Source organism: Mercenaria mercenaria, chromosome 6, assembly GCF_021730395.1.
Source record: "Mercenaria mercenaria strain notata chromosome 6, MADL_Memer_1, whole genome shotgun sequence".
In the NCBI taxonomy this organism is placed as follows: Eukaryota; Metazoa; Mollusca; class Bivalvia; order Venerida; family Veneridae; genus Mercenaria; species Mercenaria mercenaria.
Window position 1 is genome coordinate 85,649,737 of NC_069366.1, and position 21,051 is coordinate 85,670,787.

Sequence of the window (21,051 nt, forward strand, 5' to 3'; positions counted from 1 at the left end):
CTTTTTCAAGTTATAAGGGCGAAGGCATGTCCATTCAATACCAATGACATAATATCATGTATTTGTATACATTAAACATCTAGCTAGAGCGATACCATGCGTCCTTTTAGATAAGAAAAGTTCATTATTTAGATCGTAGTCGGTAAATATTTATGAATGCGCTTTTACTGACTTTTATTAAGACATTTGTTTTAATACCTTGATACAGTTTATATGTAATAACAGACACTTGTAACATTAACTGAGTTTACAGACATTGTCTTGTTATACAATTATCTGGGATTTAAACTTAGTAGCCATGTTTAATGTTCTTATGGCGGAAGGATTGAAAATGATCACGTCACGTGATGGAATAGCGACAGTGCACATGACCAATGGAGAGAATCGTTTTCGATTGTCGTTTGTTAATGCATGGATGAAAATACTGGATGAAATAGAAGAGTTAGTATAAGTTAAGTTCGCTACTACATTTAGTTTTCGGCGTGTCTTATATAATACTTCTGTTTCCAAAAGAGCGTGGTATCTTTACCAAATTTATGTTTGTATTAGAAGATTGTTGAGCATTTACGAGTGTTTTTTTCCAGGGTATCCGCCATTCTGGAAAATGTTTCTTCGAATATTTCTTTCTAACAAAACTTATGCCAAAAGCTAATGGTAAATAATTAAAATATGACTAATAATGTACCATTTAAAAAAAATACAGATTCTTCTTGTTGCGAAAAAAATCAACCATATATTTTTTGGCTGGTGTTTGCCTAAAGTTGATGTAAGATGTACAATGGGGTAGGGGTCGATAATTTCAAATATCTATTAAAGCAGTTCAGGTTTGGTTTTGATATTTTTCTGACTGATATTTATAATGATAACCTACTACTACTGAAATAAAAGTTTTCAACATAGCACTTTATATCATCTAGGATGTATAAATTAAAACAAAAAGAACTAAAAATATCAAAAATTCACCAGTTTTTAAATGGGTTTTTTTCTAAATATATCTCATAGATGCACGGTGACCCCCAACATTTTTCTTTCAATACTGATATCACCTTGTATTCATTGTGAACTGTAAGACCTGAGATCCCTGTAACATTAAGTGGGATATGATATGTTTTATAAAGTACCGGCAACATTTTTTTCAGTTTTACTTAATTTCAGAAAGGCTTAAAATGCGGGCGAAGAAAATACCCTATATAATAAAAAGGAGCTCGGTAACCTGTGCTTTGTCTGTCCTTATTTGTCTGAGAAACTAACGTTCTTCAAGCTCACAGAAAATGAGAAAACTTCTTAACTGCAGAAAAAATGATCCAACATCCTTAAATGGGAAGTCACATATTCGGCAGATTCGAGTATATCTGAGTTTTCTTTGTGATATGGGAAAAAGGTGCAACTATGGGTCTCACATTTTATGATGTGTCTTAATTAAATTCTCAAGTGTTTACCTTAAATATGGTCTTTTTATTTATTACTGACAACTGTCTTCAAGAAAATATAAGTTAAAGCCGTCAGAAAATCCTGAGGCCGCATAGAACGCATCCATGAAATTTACCTTATCGGTTAGATTGAGTTTGCTATTGAGAGGTTATGCATGGCACTGAAAGAACTCCATAATTTAAAAGAACCAGAAAATATAACAGCGCCGAGTCCTAAAACGGGGAGATATTTTTATGGCTGCTTGACTAACTACTGTGTCCCAGTTCTGTAGTAATTTGAATCATTAAACATTAAAACCATTGAACTGTTATAACACTATTTTTATTTGATTTTAACATCGTTTTCGTTTAATTTTTATTTATCATTGATATGTTCCTATCTTTAATTAATTTCACATTTTTGTAACTAACTTATTATTCATTTTTATTTTTATTTTGAAAAAAAGTAATGTTCTGAAGTTGTTTAGAGAATCCTTTTCTTTGGCCGTTGTCAATTACTATAGAATTCTTTTTAGGAACAATGATATAAAAGGAGTAATAATAACAGGTAATGAGAAATACTTCAGTCTGGGTCTCGATGTCGCTTATTTTAACACACAGACTGCAGAGTATGTGGACCAAACGAGAAACAGCCTAGCAAAGTTCTACAGACGACTTACTCTGTTGCCGGTGCCAACTGTTGCCGCCATTAATGGTATGTGTTCTTATCTATCAGGGTATTTTGTGACTACACTTAAGTTTTAGATCATACATTAATGTTATCAATCTGTTTAATACATGCATTTTGATAAAAATGAACAATATGGAAGTTTAAAGATTTTAATTAAACTGACAAATTGTTTAGGCTTTATACAACTATTTTACATTATTATAACATCTTATAACATAGTATCAAAATGTATATCGACATTTCAGGTCACTGTTTTGGTGCTGGTGCGTTCCTTGCATTAGCATGTGACTACAGAGTGATGCAATCAGATCGAGGCTGGCTGTGCTGGCCGGAAGTTGCACTTAACATGCGCATTCGTCCACATAGTATACATTTATTACGGTGCGGTAACATTCAAAGTTTCAATAACATTTAAAATTATTCGTTTCATTCATTCAAGCTGTTAGTTCTAACATTTATTTATTTTGATCATTGATATATTGATTATATTTTCAGTAAGTTAAACAGGATTTTTAGGTTAAATGTCATTTATTCCAATTTTTCCTTTTTTCTTTGTTTCTTCTTTAAAACGGTCACTTGACACCTTGTTTTCGTATCTTAGAAAATAAAAACACGAAAACCGTTTTATTTCATGCATAATGCTTTCCAGCAGTAGAAAGTATGAAACTAATATATATTCTTTGGAGTTCTTGAACAGTACTTTTAATAACACCTTGCTTTATTGCTTAGTACAACTTCATGAAGAGATCTACTAGTATTTCCGCCATTTTGCTTACTTTAAATGGCATACATCTATGACGAGGCATATTATCATATACTTTTTGTATCAGTATGTGTAAAGAAACAAAATCTGAAACACGTTTTTTATGTCTTTTTTCAGCCTTAAGTTTCCAGTAGGAAAAGCAATACGAGATGCGGTAATACTGGGAAAACAGCTTACTGCACGAGATTCACATGATCTGCAGTTAGTTGACATAGTTTCACCGCAGGAGAGTTTAAACGATGACGCTACAAAACTGCTTCATGACGTTCTTGGCAAAAACGGTATTGACAGACAATCATTGAAGCAGATGAAAGCTGACATTTACGATTTCCCTGGCCATCTTTATGCCGACAATACAGCAAAACTGTAGTTTAGGTTCAACAGTGCAATTTTTTTGTCCTTCGTTTTTACACCGTCCAGCGGTGGACTTTGTGAGAATATGTGTTTAATTAATAGCAACGACCGACATCTACTTGGAGCGTAGCATACCTATTTTCTTGCACACCGGACTGGCGTTTCCGGTGATTTTACCCTTGCCGGTGTAATGAAGTATTTCGACCCCAATAGAATAACGACCCCCGGTCATTGTTCTATAGAAAATGTGACTCCTTTCCTGTAAAATATTGACTCCCCTTATAAAAAACTGACTCCCTTTGAAAACTCTATAGAATAACGACCCCCCGGTCATTATTCTATAGAAAAACTGACCCCTCCAAGTAAAATACTGACTCCCTAAAGATGACTACCTTCGAATATCAAAGAATAACGACCCGGTTATTATTCTATAGAAAAAGTGACTCCTTCCATGTAAAATACTCACTGCCGAAATTACTACATTCGAACTCTCATACAATATCGATTCCCGGACATTATTCTATTTAAAAAGGTTACTCTTTCCGTGTAAAACACCCGCTCCTAAAAAGACTTTCGACGATAATATCTATTAAAAAGTGATCCCCACCAAACCTAACGGACAATTTTACTAGCTCTACAACTCTAATACCCTCCATTGCGAATAGTTAACATTTTGATTGTACTACTACTACTGGTGCCGCTACTTCTATTGCTATTACTACATGTACTTCTTCTTCTACTACTACTACTACTACTACTTCTACTACTACTACTACAACTGCTACTACTGATACTACTATACCTGCTTCCACTAATACGTCTTGTATATCTACCTCTCCTTCTCCTGCTGCTGTTGTTGCTGTCACTTATTCCTCTGCTGCTGCTGCTGCTGCTGCTGCTGCTGCTGCTGCTGCTGCCACTGCCTCTGCCACTGCAACTACTACTACTACTACTACTACTACTACTTTCTATTGTTGCCGCTACCGTACTTTACTGCCACTGCTAAGTATTGCAACTTCTATTAATACTAAGTTCTATGCTAGCAGTTTCTTGTGCAGTTTTCTTCTGAAGAATTACTTTATACCGAAGTTTGCAGAGATTATTGACACTGGTGTGTTTTGTGAACGTATTGTGAATTGTTATTTTCCTGAAAAAAAATATCTGGGGCTAATGGTCAAACGAAGGACTGACGGACGGACGGACAAGGGCAAATCTATATGCTCCCCTCCCCCGAGTGGGGGCATAAAATGCAGCAATTAGGCCTTAGATACATGAGTTATCACTAAATTTGACCAAATGACCGGGTGTCGTTTTTTTTATGGGAGTCAATATTCTTCGTGAGGTTCAGTTTACTTCACGTGGAGGAGTCATAGTACTATGCTCTGGAGGTCATAATACTATGACCGGGGGGTCACTTTTTCTATAGAATAATGACCGGGGGGTCATTATTCTATGGGGGTCGAAATACTTAATTACACCGGCAAAACCCATCTGGCACCCCCATGCCAGATGACTCTCGCGCTGTTAATGACAACTAGTGGTTCATGCATTGATACTATATTGATTACGTAAAAATACGAAAAAAGCAGGTACCTTGATAGTTTCTCTCCGTTCCTTATAGTATAGTATAATATATTTCTCGATTCAAAATACGTTAGTTTACCGTAAGAACATAACGTTACGCTACAAACGATAAAACTAAAGTGGAACTTTGTTATTGTGCGTAACGCAAAACATCATGACGTCACTTCTGTTTACGGACGTTAATTTCCCGCGCTCTACTATAAGAAAGAGTGCTACAAAGAAAGTATTTCTACCTGTTATTTGTAAAATACGGTATGCAAGAAAAATAATCTGCCAGAATAAAATGATAACATGTATACGATATGCAAGAAAAAATGTCAGTCATGTGTTTACGAAAATCGGATGGAAATATCCTTCCCTCGGCCACCTGAGCATGGGCGGTAATTCGGCAAGCCTCATTACCGCCCAATGCGCAGGTGCCCTCGGGACGGATATCTCTATCCGATTCGTAAACACATGACAGATATTATTAATCTACAATGTTATCACACAATTGTGTTTAGAAATAACTATATTTAGTCAATATTGTTTTTAGGTTATCACATGGCTTTTTGTGGCATTTTTTTTGTGATACATAAGCATTTCATTCTTTTTATTATGCTCTGTAAAGTAAGTGTATGTACACGGCAGATATAACCTATGGTTTGTACCTACCAAAGGATTTTGCGTTGCTGATAATGCAGATTTGCGACTGAATTGTTACTCCAGCAATATAAATAAGCGTCTTTATTTTATGGATACAAAAGGAAAAATTGACACAGATTTCAAACGTAATTAGATGACTGACTGCTAACAAAGGTGTCGTCTGTAAAAGATATCCAATGGGCATCTTTTACTGGAATATTTTATTTCAAATGTATAAAATCCTCATCTATTGTATTTATCTGTACTAAATACATATATGCTACGTTCATATTCAAATGGCATGCAATAACAGTTGATCAAAAAATATCCAGTTTTATAATGGCAATACACATTCATACTGTATTTATTTAAACATGTATATACTGTGTACTATTTTAAACCCACAGTTCGTTTTCGTAAACGTCATGTTTGTAAACATTAAAGATTGCGTTTTGTAACCTTAACTCAGGGTTCCATAATTTAATGTGTCCTGTATAAGAAAAACGTGAGTTCAAGCTAAAACAAAACAAAGTAGAAAGGTCATTTTGCAAGTAGAGAAAATTTGGTTTGAAAACGTGTAAACATGTATTACCTAGTAAATGAACTTGTTGATTTATGTTTACATATTAACTATATGGTTGACCATGTTTTTGAATTACCCTATCCTGTATTAACGAAATATTCGTTCCTAGTCTTGAGTTTATTGTCAATTTTAATTCCACTGCCCCAAAGGCAAAGAGAGTATGGTAGTGGTCTCCGTCTGTTAGATTGCACTTCCTTTTGACAGTCTCTGTCATTGTGTGAAGTGTTGACAAAATCCCTTCAATTGTGTTAGAGATATGTACCGTATAAAATGTGCAATCTATCTATCTATCTATCTTTCTATGGTTACTGCCTCACGCCTCTTGCGAGTATGATGGGCAGGGTGCACGCCGGGTATTAGTGAAGAATAAAAGTAAAAATGGAAGAAGTCTTCCAAGCATAGTGAAACTATGAGACAAAGCATGATTGTTAAAATGTTAAAAACAGTAATAGAGTAAAAGAAGTTTAAAAACAACTGCTATATTTAATACTGGAACAGGGCCACTGCCTGCTTGAAGGATTCAAGATCAGACAGAGTCGCAATATGCGGGGGTAACCTGTTCCACAGAACTGTGGTGTGAGGGAAAAGAGGTCCGAGTTGACATCTGACTGTGCGTCGCTGGACCATTTTCAGCTTATGTATGTTAATCTGTGTTGGAGGGGGGAGGGGGGCGGGACCATATAGATGAGGCGTATTCTAATTGTGGTCTGACCAGTGTTTTGTATGATAGTGATTTGACGTTTTCGTGATTTGATGGATGTTGCGTTTAAGGAAACCTAGTGTACTGTTTGCATTTGTTGTTATTCTGTTGATATGTGTGTTCCAGTTGAGGTCGTGGCTATGTCGACACCAAGGTATTTTGCATCCTTAACTGGGGACAGTGTTTGACCATGTAGCTTATAGGGGAACTGGATGGGCTTTCTGCTACGTGCGATGTGAAGGACCTGGCACTTGCTGGAGTTAAATTCCAGGTCCCACATTTTTCCCCAAGTTTCTAAGTTTAGTAGATCATTTTGTAACCTTTGACAATCTGTGAGGAAGGAAACTGCAAGGTACACGGCTGTGTCAAGACTGCACAACCAAGATAAGGAAGGGGATGTACTTTTCTAACGAATTTTGACTGTGTTAGTCTTTGTCAATTATAGTTCAGTAGTACTTATATTAATGTCATTCCATAAGAAAAGCCTGAATTACTTAATTTATACTTACGTTAAGAATAACTCCATCTCTGATGTGCAACCAGAATATGAGAATGAAATTTTAAAAGTACCGGCAGTGGTAATCTTACTTGTATTAATCAGTCAGTGAGCATGAGTATGTGTAGGTGAGAAGTTACTTGAAGAAAACAATTTCTTGACAAATACCTGATTAACTACCTTTAAAAATGATTACCAACTTTTGAATGTGGATAACGTGATGGACCTGAATATGTACTTTTATCATTATGTAATAATTTACTTTAAGCATGTTGTAAAACTGAATCTACATTATACACTGTATGCACGGAAGGTAAGGTTATATGTGCAATATACAATTGCAAGTTCATGGTTTTATATTGTGTATCTTTTGTACATGGAGAAATGACATACCTGACTAATGTAAAAATATCGTGCTATTGAGTATTGCATGTAATTGCCATCTGTAATTGTATAAATTCGGCACCCTGACCATTCTGAATTCACATGTTGTGAGCAACTCTATTAATATTACTATGTTCATAGATTTGCACGTACGCATACACGTAAACGAATGAAATCATAGCCTCACTATAACTGTAGAGCTTCTAACATACTATAACCGAACATTCATTTATAAACATTCTTATATGCTTGTCTCTGTTAAAACACTCTTACGCTAGAATGACGTCGCGTTTACGTGCGGTGACGTCAAAGTTTTTGTTGCGACCAAGAAAGAGCGCTTCTATATTTTATCTACTGTTTTAGATTAAGGGCATATTAGAATCGAAATAATTGATTGCAAAAGAGTGTTTTAACACTATCTATTATACACTCGGACGGTAATACGTCGTACAAATAATTTCACTCGGGCTGCGCCCTCGTGCAATTATTACGCCCAACGTTTAACCGCCCATCGTGCATAAATAGTGTTAAAGCATTCTTTTGCTATAAATTATTTCTTAAATAAGTAAAAAAAATGGCTGCAGAACTTGAGTACATTATGGATGCTTGAAAGACCTGTCAAAACATCTATGATATGATGTTTTCAGCAAAATGTCTACCTTTGACGTAAACCATGTAGTTTATGTAGAAGAAGCTTTTTTTTTAATTTTTATGTAAATGTATAATATAGTGATAAGGGCCCAATATTTTATACTAATGGAAAAAAAATATTTTAATAAAAAGATCCTTTGGCAGTATAGAATGCAAACAAGCAAAATAATAGCAGACTCGGTTTGACTGAGTCTGTTCATGTGAGGTAATGAAATGTGCAACATAGCACCTAAAGGACCAGAAAATATAACAATACTGAAGATAATATTTAACCCTTACCCTGCTATGTTTCTTAAATGGACTTGTCCATAATTCAATATGGGCAGTACCATTTATTATTCAAAGGGGTGTTCACTGAAAACTTACTGACTGAATAGCGGATGTGCAGGCTAATCTTGGTCTGCACTGGTCGCAAAGGCAGAATAACCTGCCACCAGCAGGCTAAGGGTTAAACATTTCAGTGATATATTGCCATGTATCAGCTATGTAGAGCCAGTGAGCAACTAGTCAGTAACCATTGCTTGCTTGACGTAGGAAGCTGACAACAAGAAAACCGAGTCCACATATTGAACATTTTAAGAGTTATTTTCAATAGCCTCAAGTATAGATTAGATAAACATCTGGTCAGAATTCCTATGGGGTACATTAAGTTCAGTCATAAAATAGAAAGTCACATTCTTCATCAAAAGGAACTCCATGTTTTAGTAGTTTTATTATTAAGTAAAATGTCCTTTTTTTCACTTCTATATAGAGAATCTGACCACTATCAATAAATGGCCGGGGAAATATTGTTCGGATCGTCTTTTCCCTCTTCACATAATTGTCATTTTGAGTTACATTTTGATAAACAAAAAAGAAAAAGTATTTTTCTCGTCCTTTACTCAACGTACACCTTTTCAATTTTATGACCCTCTGGTTTTTCGACATACAGATATTATAAATGACATGTATATTACCAGTTATGACACATAAAAACTCGTATAGTACATATATGTTGGAAAGAAACAATCAACGGAGTTACCTGTGAAACAGACCTCAAAATGAAGAAAATCATATTGGTTTTAGTGTCAAATCACAATTTACAATTTTTTAATCAAACATTACCATATGCTATTTTCAGCTAAATGTAAAACAATTTGATGCAACAATGTTCCACAGGAGACAGTTACTTAACATTTCTTAAAGCACCATATCTGTTGCATACTGTAGGCACTCTTTGTTCACACTACTTTACTGTATGGCGGAGGTGGTGCGCTTGGGCCAGGAAGAGAGGTGTTCGGTGGATATGTTGGATCTTCATATGCCGGAGGCGGAGGATAAACTCCACCTGAAAACTGCTGCTGTTGCTCCTGTTGCTGTTGCTGCATCAACATTTGTTGCTGTAAAGCGAGTCGTTGTTGCAAAAGTTGGTTCTGTTGCTCCAGCTGACTGATATGTTGATGATTTGTATCTGTCGTAAAAACGTTCACATTACTATGTAGTACCATACCCCCAGACCTATCATGAGTCCCTTCACTCGACCTGGAAAAAGCAGTCGAATTGTCAGTTATGATAACAGTTCGTCTGCCTCGTCTGTTTATATGGACCCCAAAATGTTTACCGTACGCACACACTGTGCACATCGAGACTATGGTCACAAAACAGGTCAGAATACATCCCGCCAGTATGATTGCAGCTAGGGTTCGATTTATATCTTCCGCGTCAAGCCCCCAAATTCCAGTTAAAACACCTCCAATAAAACATGCTGGAAGTAACAACATTGACATTGTATATTGGCAGGAAATCTGAAATAAAAATAAATGAAAAACATCTCCTTTTTACTTTTGACTTACGTTAGTGTTGTTGCTGCTGCCGCTGTTGCTGTTACTACTGTAAGTTTGACTGTAGCAAACTACTGTTTGGCTAGCAAACATCACCTAATCTTTATACATTCAGATTAAAAGTATTTAATTAACTCAGGCCAGCAACTTAGATATGGGATATTGGCACCCCTAGAGAAGTAATATAACCGAGGGACCAGCCGAAGGGGATATTACTTTTTCGAAGGCTGACAATATCCGATATAATCATAACATGTAGCGCTATTACATACATGTATATTATACCGAAACACTTTAACACTTTGTATTAAGAATCTCAATGGCAATGCTTTTATTTACATTGAAACAGGGTAAAACAGAAAGTCTCCATCCTGACCTCAAAAAAAATTGTGGAGCAAAATATATACAGATGTTGTCCATTTTACTCGACCTGGCGGGGCAGAGTTTCGCGACGGTCCGACGCATTCTTGTGCAGGATATGTAGTATTCGGCAAACTGATTTCTTATTCAGTGGCCATCAATGTAGCGTTGAAATTTAGTCGTTTGTTACGGAATTAAACAATTATATTGCTCTACATATTCTGCTCATTTGCATAAGTTAAAAATTAACTACGCCTCGCCAGCTCGAATAAAACGCACACTATAGTATTGGTACTTACTTGCGGGGCCAGACGCTTCATTTTATCATCGTCATATGATTTACCCATTGCTCCTATAAAAACACTCATGCACACAAATGCAGTCAGTAGGGCCTGAAATAAGCCATGTTTTTAAACATGTACCGCTACTTTATACACGCAGTAACATAACATTTCCATATTTGCCAAGGCAATCATTCAACGTTTTCGTATTAAACTTCGTGAAAAATTCGAAGTCTAAAAATACACTTTATTTTGAAGAAACAAATAAAAGTTAAATAAATTAAATGAATAAACAATTAAAAGCATTTTCATTACGACAGCCCTGTGATTTACATTGAAATACAAAAGGATTAAAATTTGTTTCGACCATTCTTAATATCTGTTTTCATATTTAGGTTTATCACTGTTTCTACAAAATCTAAATACCAGTGGTAAATCTTGTTCGAAACTCAATAGTTATCAGAGCTTTTTATGTAAAATTATTCTGTCTAACTTTAACATATATTCCATAAATATCTTCGCTAGCAGCTGAGATCGTTATAAAATACCAAACTGAATAGAAAATAAAATATATAAGAAGATCTCAAGGCAACATGGAACGTAACCTAGCAAAACAAATAGCAGACTCGATTTAGCTGAGACTGCTCGTGAAAGGCAATGAAATGTACAACACTCCTCACGCCCCCTTAACACCAGCTAGAGCGGATTTCTATTATAGTAAAGGCCTTTAATACATGTCCATTTTTGTATTGTTCCTGAATTAATGATAAATTTGTCTACCTTTTGATACAAAAGTAGTTAGAATGAATTGTAAATACTCTATGTCGTTAAAACACTGTTGTAAATACGTGATATTGTCAGACCGAAGAAAAAAAGTTGTGTAAGAAGACCCAAGATGTCCCTCCTCATGAGCGGGCAACTGCGTAGAACCACCGATCTTCCGTAAGACAGATGGATGGCTTCCAGAAATGAAATGAGGCAGACATGAAATGAGGCACGAACCCACATCGATGAGAGGCAGGTGATTCGAAGTCCATGACCTTAACCACTCAGCCAATGTGGCACCAAAGGTAAAAAGTGTGTAACATTTACCACTGGTCCAACTATAAAACCGCCAACGTAATACGGTGGTCCAAACGTGTCGGCGTCATGATGTTTGATACCAAGACCCGCGCATGCCAATATAACTATACTTAACACACCAAGCACGCCTGCCAACACCTTAAATCGTAAAAAGGCAGTCCTTCTTTTGTCACCTACAATACATGTTTTTCAGTGAATCATTGGAATAGTAGAATGAAATATACAGTCAAATGTATCTGGTTAAAAAACTATTTAATTGATAAAAACAAGATCGAACTGTAATGTTTATTTTAACAAAAAGAAAACAATTTTAGAAATGTTGTACATGATGCCTGCAAAGACTAGATACATTTCGAGATAGCATTTATATTCATAAATTATATATAATACAGTAAAAACATGTGCATAACATTACTATCATAACTATGATTTAATTTTTGGTGATTTCTCCTATTCATTATCGAAAAGAAATCTAAGGATTGCCAATAATTGCCAATTAACTTTGGTGCGTTATGACCTCTGTCTCTACATTGATTGTTAGGGTAGTCCGACTGTGATGTCGTCATTACTGGCGTGAATGATTTCTAGGTTTGCCAAATGAAATTGATAATTTTCCTAGCTTGAATGGAAAAGAAATCACACATGCCCCTGGACATACATTATTTTGAGACAGACAGGCATCTTTATAGAACCATCGAGCCAAATGAATGGTTGCATCGCATCCCAAGTTCTTGCATGGTTCGGACACACCAGATGTACACGTCAAGAGAATCGCAAGTATAAATTTCATTGCAGATATGATATTTTGTTGTTGTTGTTTTTGTTGTTGTTGTTGTTGTTATTGTTTTGTTTATTTTTGTTTATGTGCTTGTTATGTTTTGTTTTGATTTGATTTGTTTCACCGAAAACGTAGCACAAAATAAAGTTTATCAATAATAAATGTTTATAAATTTAACCTGAGTGACATGTAATTTGAGAAGATCGTCAAAGAATTTATCTGGTTAAAAGAAATAGATATTCACCAACCTTCCGTGCTCATGCCAGTGTTTATCGTCTGCTCTGTATTTTAGTTATATCCTAAACAGTCCGAATATTAAAAGTAAATAACGCCTGAAAATAGGTTCCTTATTTTCATTCCTTTACCATTATCACTTCCTTTATCAAAACAAAATCTTACAAGTATGTGTTCCAAAATCAAAACATTCAAGATAGTCTATATTTAATGCCCTACTACAAAAACAAAAGGTATTGTTATAAATGAAATATGATACTCGATATTATGCCAGTATATAATATATATCTGAGTGTACATATTTAAGTCAATTATAACATAACATAACTTTATTAGCATTATAACGAACATGTACCAGTGTTGGGCCAAAACATTCAATAAAAAGCAAAATTATCTTACATGTGTTCCAAACTGTCAAAATAGTTTGAGAAAGTCGCGCGATTGCTGTTTAGTATTCTTTAAAGGGTGCCTTCATGTTTATGTTTTAAAAGTACTGTCTTAATGTAAAAAAAAAAAAACGAAGTGATTGAATGATATGTATGATATGTAGTCTTTGTAAACTAGCCACTGGACTGAAAATAAAGAATTTGTCTAAAAATTTCAGAGTTTTGAATTTTTTCTTTTATTCTATATAATAGTGACATATGTAAGTCTGTTTTAGAGATGTTTCATAGAACTGATAGTAATACTATATATTTAATATGATAATTGGACATATGATATAGATGCTACATTATTTAAAAAGAAAAAAGAAACAAAGACTAGGAGCTAGTCTAAAAATATGCAATCTCTAATGTTTTATTTCAAAAGTGTAAACATTAAACGTTGCTCAAAAGAGAAACGATATAAACAGTCGATTTCTGATTAATACCTATAAAATAACATTTATTTATCACTTTTTAGATTGCTCGTATCTTGCAAAAAAAAACTGAGGCCTATCCAATGTTATTAACATAAATCTAAAAGTCTTATGCTTCTTGATCCCTTCACTCTGAGACTCCGAACGTATCATACTCCTTAACACTTCTGTTCCTGCTTACAGCTGATAAATCATATTAAATATTTTACAACATCTACGCATTCTAGCACCATCAGTTGCATGTGTATATTTGGGGTATCTGTAGTTCTTATAAATAGAAAAAACTATTTTCCTGTGTAAAAAAAAGAAAAAGAATCGGTTTAGAGCAAATAAACTTCAATAGCAACAATTTACTTTAAGTTCAGTCCCTTTTCGGGATACACGTACATTCCACAAGGGCAGTCTTCTTTTCAGTAACAACATTGAAAACATTAACAATGATTATTTCTTTATACTCAAAGGTTTGTTTTTACGTTTTATAACAAGAGCATGCATGTATTTTTCAGATCTGAATTAAAATTTCCAAACATTTTAAGACAGATAGAACAGCATAAATATATTAGCATATCAAAGTCATAAATGAACATTTAAGAGCATTTCCTGGAGTTGTTACTGCGCAATCTGATCTGTTACCTACCGGTTCTCCTTTGGGGTTAAATATGAATTTGGTTGCAGATGGTATAGGACTACGATGGCATAAAGGGGAAACAATTTGTTTTTTCTATCGCGCGCGCTAATCTTGGTAACAGTTTAAATAAATCAGTATGTAATAATAATGGCTTTAATTACTTCTTAAATACTTCTTAAATATCTTTTTAAAAAATGGTAGTGGTAACGTATTTTAAAATGTGTTACGGAAAAAAATCTCACTGTCGGATAAGTAAAGAAGCATATTGCATTCTTATAATAAAAATAACTAATATTAATTATGTTTCTAGAATAATTTCTAAATAATTGATGCAATAAAACAAGTTTGTATAAATGGTAACGTAACATATGTAATGTATGTTGCATTATTATTCCTCCTTCAATTAAATGTTAACTATAGATCATATAAGATTTTTTTTCATTGATAACGATTAATTATATCATTTTATTCAGTTTTAAAGGTCTCAGTCTTTTTTATTTGTTGTTTGTGGCACTGGTTCGTTTTATGCAAATTAGCTAAACATAGATCTACCTAGTTTGGAGTAAAGAAATTATCATCAGAATATCAAAATACTATTTAACAAAACACTGAGAGACTTTAAGATCAGAACTATTTGGTACATTTTTTAATTAAATTAAAACTTAGAAAATATTATTTTCTAATAAAATTTTGTCATTTTGTAAATTCTCATTAATATTCATGAATATGCAAAATAGTAAATTATTTGCTATTAAAAATCTAATGTCTCAGCCCCATTTTGATACCATTTTTATTGTTTTATCACAAAAACTGACAAAGATATGACTGATTATCATCTATATGGTTGTCCTTTCCAAAAATGAATGGTTTCCATGGAAACAGTGAAATCATACATAGTTTGGAACATCTTTTATTTTGAAAGAGTTGGTCCTGTCGAACAATATGATACCTATGAAAAAAGTCTGGGGGAGGGATGCATGGGTGCATGTAGACGTTTCTGGCCCCCGTACTATTTCATCTGTCCGGATATTTTGCCCACACCGTACATCATAAGACTGGTTACGGGTAATTAGACGTTCCCGGTGCACACTTAAAATTCTTACCCAAAGATAGTCGAAAATGGCTAATTTTACAAAATCGAAAGAAGGCTTTGACAAAAGTCATAAATACGATCGGCAACTGAGGTAATAATACTTATATAGTGAGTTAAACATAAGTCCACTAGGTATAAAACGAATAAATTATTGAATAGAGATCTGGTGTCGGTGGTGCGGTGCCTCGAAAATCAGATTCATCGTCATCGGGTCCTTTCCAGGGGATTTCGTATAATTGTAGAAAATCTGTAAATTGACAGATGACTTCTGAATCTGAATCCGAGTTGATACGACGAAGTAACCAAACGGGGAGGTGTGCGCGAATTTAGACTGATGATGTTAGTTCACGTTTAAAGCTTTCAGTGGTCTTCTGGTTCACAATACTGTGGGAAAGTTGAAACACCGGAAAACACCGAAAAACTGGAAAACACCGGAAAACACCAAAAAACACATAAAAAAACAAAGAGAACTGTAAATAATGATTGATTTTAGGTTAATGTCATGTATTTTAATCATCTGGTGACGAAATAACTGTGTATTGTAAGAGTAATGAGTCACATTGTTGAGCATTTGTGTTTTTACGGGTTTACGTAAATGCGTAGAAAAACCGGAAAACACTCAGAAAACTCATTGGAAATAAAGAAAAGTATCAGATTTCGCCTGACTTTAAATTTTTATAATATTGTAAACATTATTTGAGATTAAAATTGTTTTGGAATTCAGTTTTCACTACATATTAGTAAGTTGAGGAGGTGTTTTTCGGTTCTTCAAAGTGTTTACCGGTGTTACTGTAAAATATGCGAGACGTTCAAATTACTAACCAAGATATCCACTTTTTAATTTGTATCCGAGATGGTGACAATGTAATTATAAAACAGAACATTTTATTATTAAAAAAATATTTATTATCATATATCATGTCAAATAAATACAGTATCAAACATACACAATAAAAACACAATCAAATTTAAAAGCAGAAATACACTCATCGATTTGATTCAACAATACATAGGTAGATCTATAAAATATCACATCTGTAATTTCATGTAAAATGTATATAGGGAAGTTAAACAAACGTAAATATCATTTAATAAAGTGCCATGTAAAAACGTTACAACTTATATAAATCATTGTTAAATTTTAACATGTTAAAAATATAAATCGTTGTTGTATGTAAAGATGTTAATACATAATAAAAGATGACACAGATTCTATATAAATAATTATTGCGATATGTAAAATGTAAACGTATGTAAATAGACTGACATATGTAAAGATGTTAAAAACATATGTATATATATTCATAAAATTATCACATTCGCAAGTAAAAATATGTATATTTTCCCATAATTATACTGTATATTAGTTTAAAAAAGATGTAAATGAACAGACTAAAAACCAACAATATTGTAAAATCAAATCAACAGTTGTATAAAGTCTTTTAAATGTACACAAAAATATATACATGTGAAATCTGATATCATGTTCGGAAGACCATATGTCCAAATGTTAATAAATTAAATTGTACTTTTGTTTCAGGGTAATCAAACTTTTATTGTACCAGCTATACACTACCACCGCAGAAAATGGAGCTCCCAACAAGAGGACAAAGCGTGTGTATAGCAGGACACTTTAAAAGCTGCTGAAAACAAAAATACAATTTAATCACCAACTTTCGTCCGTTTAATTGTCGTAGTTTTTGCATTGACCTTTCGTTTCCTTTGACCTGGTTTTCTACCGTGCGTACGCGGCGCAACGATAGTTGATTTCCCGTCCGATGATGTCATGAAACCTGGTTTTTCAATGGCATGTTGTCTGAATCGTCCATACAGTCGGTTCCTCTGGTCTGACGTCATGTCAGTCCATTGAGTCTTAGTCACCTGAAATTTGGCATGAGATTCAGCCAAACGGAATTCACCGGTACTAAGCAAAGCAGATCTAAGATCCTTGTATTGACCCTCGACAAGGTAGTATAGAGAATCTACCAAGTCTGAGATAGGCTTTGACTTCCAGTCAACTGTCTGTTTAAGTACATGATTGACCGACTCACAGTTGTTATTTGTCCAGTTGTGGTCAATTTTGTCATTTCTAGCAGGCGCATTAACCTTTTCTTTAAGGTGTGGCCGAAGCCTGTCCCTGAAGTATGTGACAAAGTTTTCTGAAATAGCCGTACATTCAGTCTCTAGTTGGTCACACTTTTCGTCAAAGCAGATGCTGTCATCTGCGTCTATGATGCCGTCATTTCCAAAGATTTTGTCAATGATCATATTTCTGTCCCTTAAGTTAACTGCATCGTCAGTTAGCTTTTGCTTGGAATTTTCTCTAAGATGTCGGGTGCAGAGGACATGGGTTGCTTCAGGAAAAGCAGTTGTTACTGCTTTGACTAGAGCACGTTCGTCGTCACTGCCTATGACCAGTTTGTGCAATGTTGAATCAATGACCTTCATTTTAAGATGATGGAAAAAGTGGCAGTACGATTCAAAGTCGCTATTGTCATGTATGTACATCGGACCGAAGAACAAGGGGGGTTGATTTGTGGTATTCCTAACAACAGTTACTTGTTTAAAGCATGTAACAGTCACATGCATATCACATAGGTTGAACGTCTTGTCAACACCTAAAACAGTATGACCTGCACAACACAATTTCTTTAAGTCCGTATAAAGAATAATACATGGTGTTTTTCCATTAGTTCTAACTATTGACCGAACAAATTTGTCATTTTCTGACACCATGTTCTGTAATATATTTATTTGATCGGCTACATTTTTCTTAGGTCCAGACTTCGGATTTTCTTTTTGTGACATATATTTTTTTTTGTCTCTGATCTGTTGTAAACCAGAGGGTCTGGTGACCTCGTCATGCTTATGTTTAAGCGTGTCATAGATCTTCTTTGGTTTTTCTTTTTTTATTAAGTCGGAAACCTCATCCATAACATAAGCAGGAGTCCGTATATACTCTGTCTTTTTCTGGTCTTTGGAGTTACCATGAGGTGCTAGACCGGGGAATTTACCTACATATTCAACAACGGCCATTTTGCTTTCCAAACCCCCCTCTCCTAACCATGTAACTCTTTTTTTGTAAGACTCATCCAACTTCAACGTTGTATAATACCGATGAATTGCCACGACCTGATTTTTATCAGGCTGTGGATTCATTGGTACATACTCGGTTTTCCGTTGGATGCGTTTTTTGGTGCAGTAGTTTCCATTTTTGAAGAAAATGACTGACAGGTCCCCCTGGCTATCCCGAAAATACAATGTTTTTGGCGATGTCCCTTTAGATGTATCCCAAACCCCACAATCATCTGAAAAACAACTATGTTTATTTTTTGCTCTCTTATCCTTATTGCTTGAATTTTCAATTATGTAATATTTATTTTCTTTGGTCCCCCCGGGAATTTTATCCAAACCTACTGTGCTGTTTACTAATAAATCTACTGCACGTTTTGTGTCTAAGAACCCCGAATCTAGCACCCCCATTGATTCAGATTCACTGCATGATTCTGTTTCAGATACATGTGGTGAATCATCTATCGATTCATGTGACTCATTAATCGATAGATCTGATGCATCACGTGTATCTGGAGCGGAATCGTTGACATTGACTGTTTCCTCAACCTCAAAAATATATATTTATAAACATGTACGATAACTGATTGATTGTTTTATTTTGCTGTAATAAATAGGCGTATTCTCGTTTCAGCTGTACAAAACATTCATGTGTTGCCAATCTTTGTTAATCAAAGAAGTTTTCTTACCTTGTCAGCGCAGCTCTGGCGTTGTAGTGTAATCCATCAAAAGCACAACACTTGCACAAATATTTCAAAGATTTAACTGACCAAGATTTCAAGTCATTTGAATTAAGATTTGCACACTCAGAATGTACCCAATTGCGGCAATTAGAACATTGTATGGTGTCATTTTGACACTCATTTGAACATATTACACACGGATATGATTCCATCGTGAAAGATGAAACAAGTGGCAATATTTTACTAATCAATACCAGTTTATATAGTTTTGGGCAAAGAGGCATTATAATTTGAGAAATAATACGTGTCAAAGATTTTTCGCAACTTGCGGCAATGTTCATAAGATTCTATAATCTCCGTTGTTTTATATTGTTGGGTTACAACAATGAATCAAAGTCACCGATTCAGTGCATCGGTCAAACATACCTCTTTAATCTTCTTACATAATTAGCATTAGGGGTCTTCTTTAATCTTTAATTAATAATTTAATTATAGTTTTACTTTAGAATTACTCTTCAAATAACGTGTTTACAACAAACAAGTAATCAAATAATCAAATAACGTGTTAATTAATGTACAACAAACAAGTATCTAGTATGGGGATAATTTATACATTTATTATACACATAATTTATTATTTATTGCATGTCACATCAATTGCACGCACATGTATACACAAATGAAATAGTTCAAATATATATAAAATGTTCATCACTCCTGTTTGTGTTGGAATAACACTCTCCTCACATTATAAAAAAACTTCGACATTCCTGCGGGATGACTGAAATGCACCTTTGTCTTCGTCATAGTCTTTTGGGTACTTCATTTTCATGTCAGCTAGCTTAAGGTCATTATTCCTGCCTAACAGAATGTTTATTTTTTTTCGTTGAGCATTGAAAGATTTCTGTGTTAGGCTAGGGTCTTTCTTAAACAATCCTCTTTCACAAATCTGGAAGACATATACTGTTTTCACACCACTTTCTTTAAGTTGAATCACCAGCGATACAATATTCTGAACGATGTCTGCCGGCTTGGACCTGCTATTTATGTCGTTCCCGCCAATACTTATCAAGACCACATCAGGCTGAAAGGTCATTACCTTTCCAAGTAATCCGGAATCTTGACGTGCCACTGTCATACCGCCTTTCCCGAAAAATTTCACATTGCCTGGTACCTGAAATGACATTAAAATCGTTACATTAGTTGTTTATTTCACAACAATTAAATAAAAAAAAATAAATATAACATACATAGGTATATATTTGAAGTGAATTTATGCTTTGTGAAAACTCTATCACATTTACAACAGAATTTACCTTCAAGTCAAAATCGCAGAAGTATGCTAGACGTGATATATAGCTGTCGCCGTAAAGAGCAATTTTCAAAGTCGACATAGTTGCATTGGAAATGAATATGATTTTTATGTTCGGTTTTCAGTATTTATATATCTTTATTAGCTTGGGTGACACTTTAAATGAACAATGTTTGTAAACTGTTCACTCTGCATTATGGCAGTCGATGGCACTAATTTAATTAATGTATTCACACTTCGATATGACACTTCAATTAGTCAAAGCGCTGCGCTGTTCAGTTACGGGAAATTAACATGTTGCGGTTGTACGCTATAACTGAACAAAAACATTAATACTTCCTTATTTACTTTTCATGTTCATGTTTAAATAATTTTATCAAGGAATAGGACTTAAAAAAAGTATAAGAAATTATATTACGGTAAAAATGATGATACATGAAAATTTTATGTGTCTTTCGGCTGCGGAAGTGTTTTCCGGCTATACGATAATGGAAAAAAAATTAATCAGCTTAAATTTAATTTCAAATCTGAATGAATATAAAAAATATATAATTAACTAAATAACATATCTAAATACGTGTAATGGTAAAAGCATTGGATTATTTGTAA

General features: G+C 34.3%; 3 protein-coding genes across 7 annotated transcripts in view; 2 read left to right on the forward strand and 1 right to left on the reverse strand.

The window, feature by feature from the left end:
- The first annotated feature begins 133 nt into the window (after positions 1-133).
- On the forward strand, positions 134-6,135 carry LOC123549961 (uncharacterized). Its single transcript, XM_045338403.2, has 4 exons — positions 134-441; positions 1,946-2,124; positions 2,346-2,481; positions 2,981-6,135. The coding sequence occupies exons 1-4, from the start codon at positions 299-301 to the stop codon at positions 3,231-3,233; spliced, it is 711 nt and encodes a 236-aa protein (XP_045194338.2). The 5' UTR covers positions 134-298; the 3' UTR covers positions 3,234-6,135.
- Positions 6,136-9,100: 2,965 nt separating this feature from the next.
- LOC123549960 (uncharacterized) lies at positions 9,101-13,003 on the reverse strand. The gene is made up of 4 exons (XM_045338402.2): positions 12,810-13,003; positions 11,793-11,956; positions 10,719-10,811; positions 9,101-10,023 (listed from the first exon to the last, which is right to left on the reverse strand). Exons 1-4 carry the CDS (start codon positions 12,820-12,822, stop codon positions 9,460-9,462), a joined length of 834 nt encoding a protein of 277 aa, XP_045194337.2. The 5' UTR covers positions 12,823-13,003; the 3' UTR covers positions 9,101-9,459.
- Positions 13,004-15,350: 2,347 nt separating this feature from the next.
- The window catches only part of LOC123548327 (NEDD8-activating enzyme E1 regulatory subunit-like), a 79,603-nt gene continuing 73,902 nt past the window's right edge, over positions 15,351-21,051 (forward strand). For all 5 annotated transcript variants that reach the window (XM_045335502.2, XM_045335503.2, XM_045335504.2 and 2 more), the window contains exon 1: positions 15,351-15,466. In XM_045335502.2, coding sequence (XP_045191437.2) covers positions 15,402-15,466 — 65 coding nt within the window. In that variant the 5' untranslated portion in view covers positions 15,351-15,401. The remainder of the gene's footprint in view (positions 15,467-21,051) is intronic.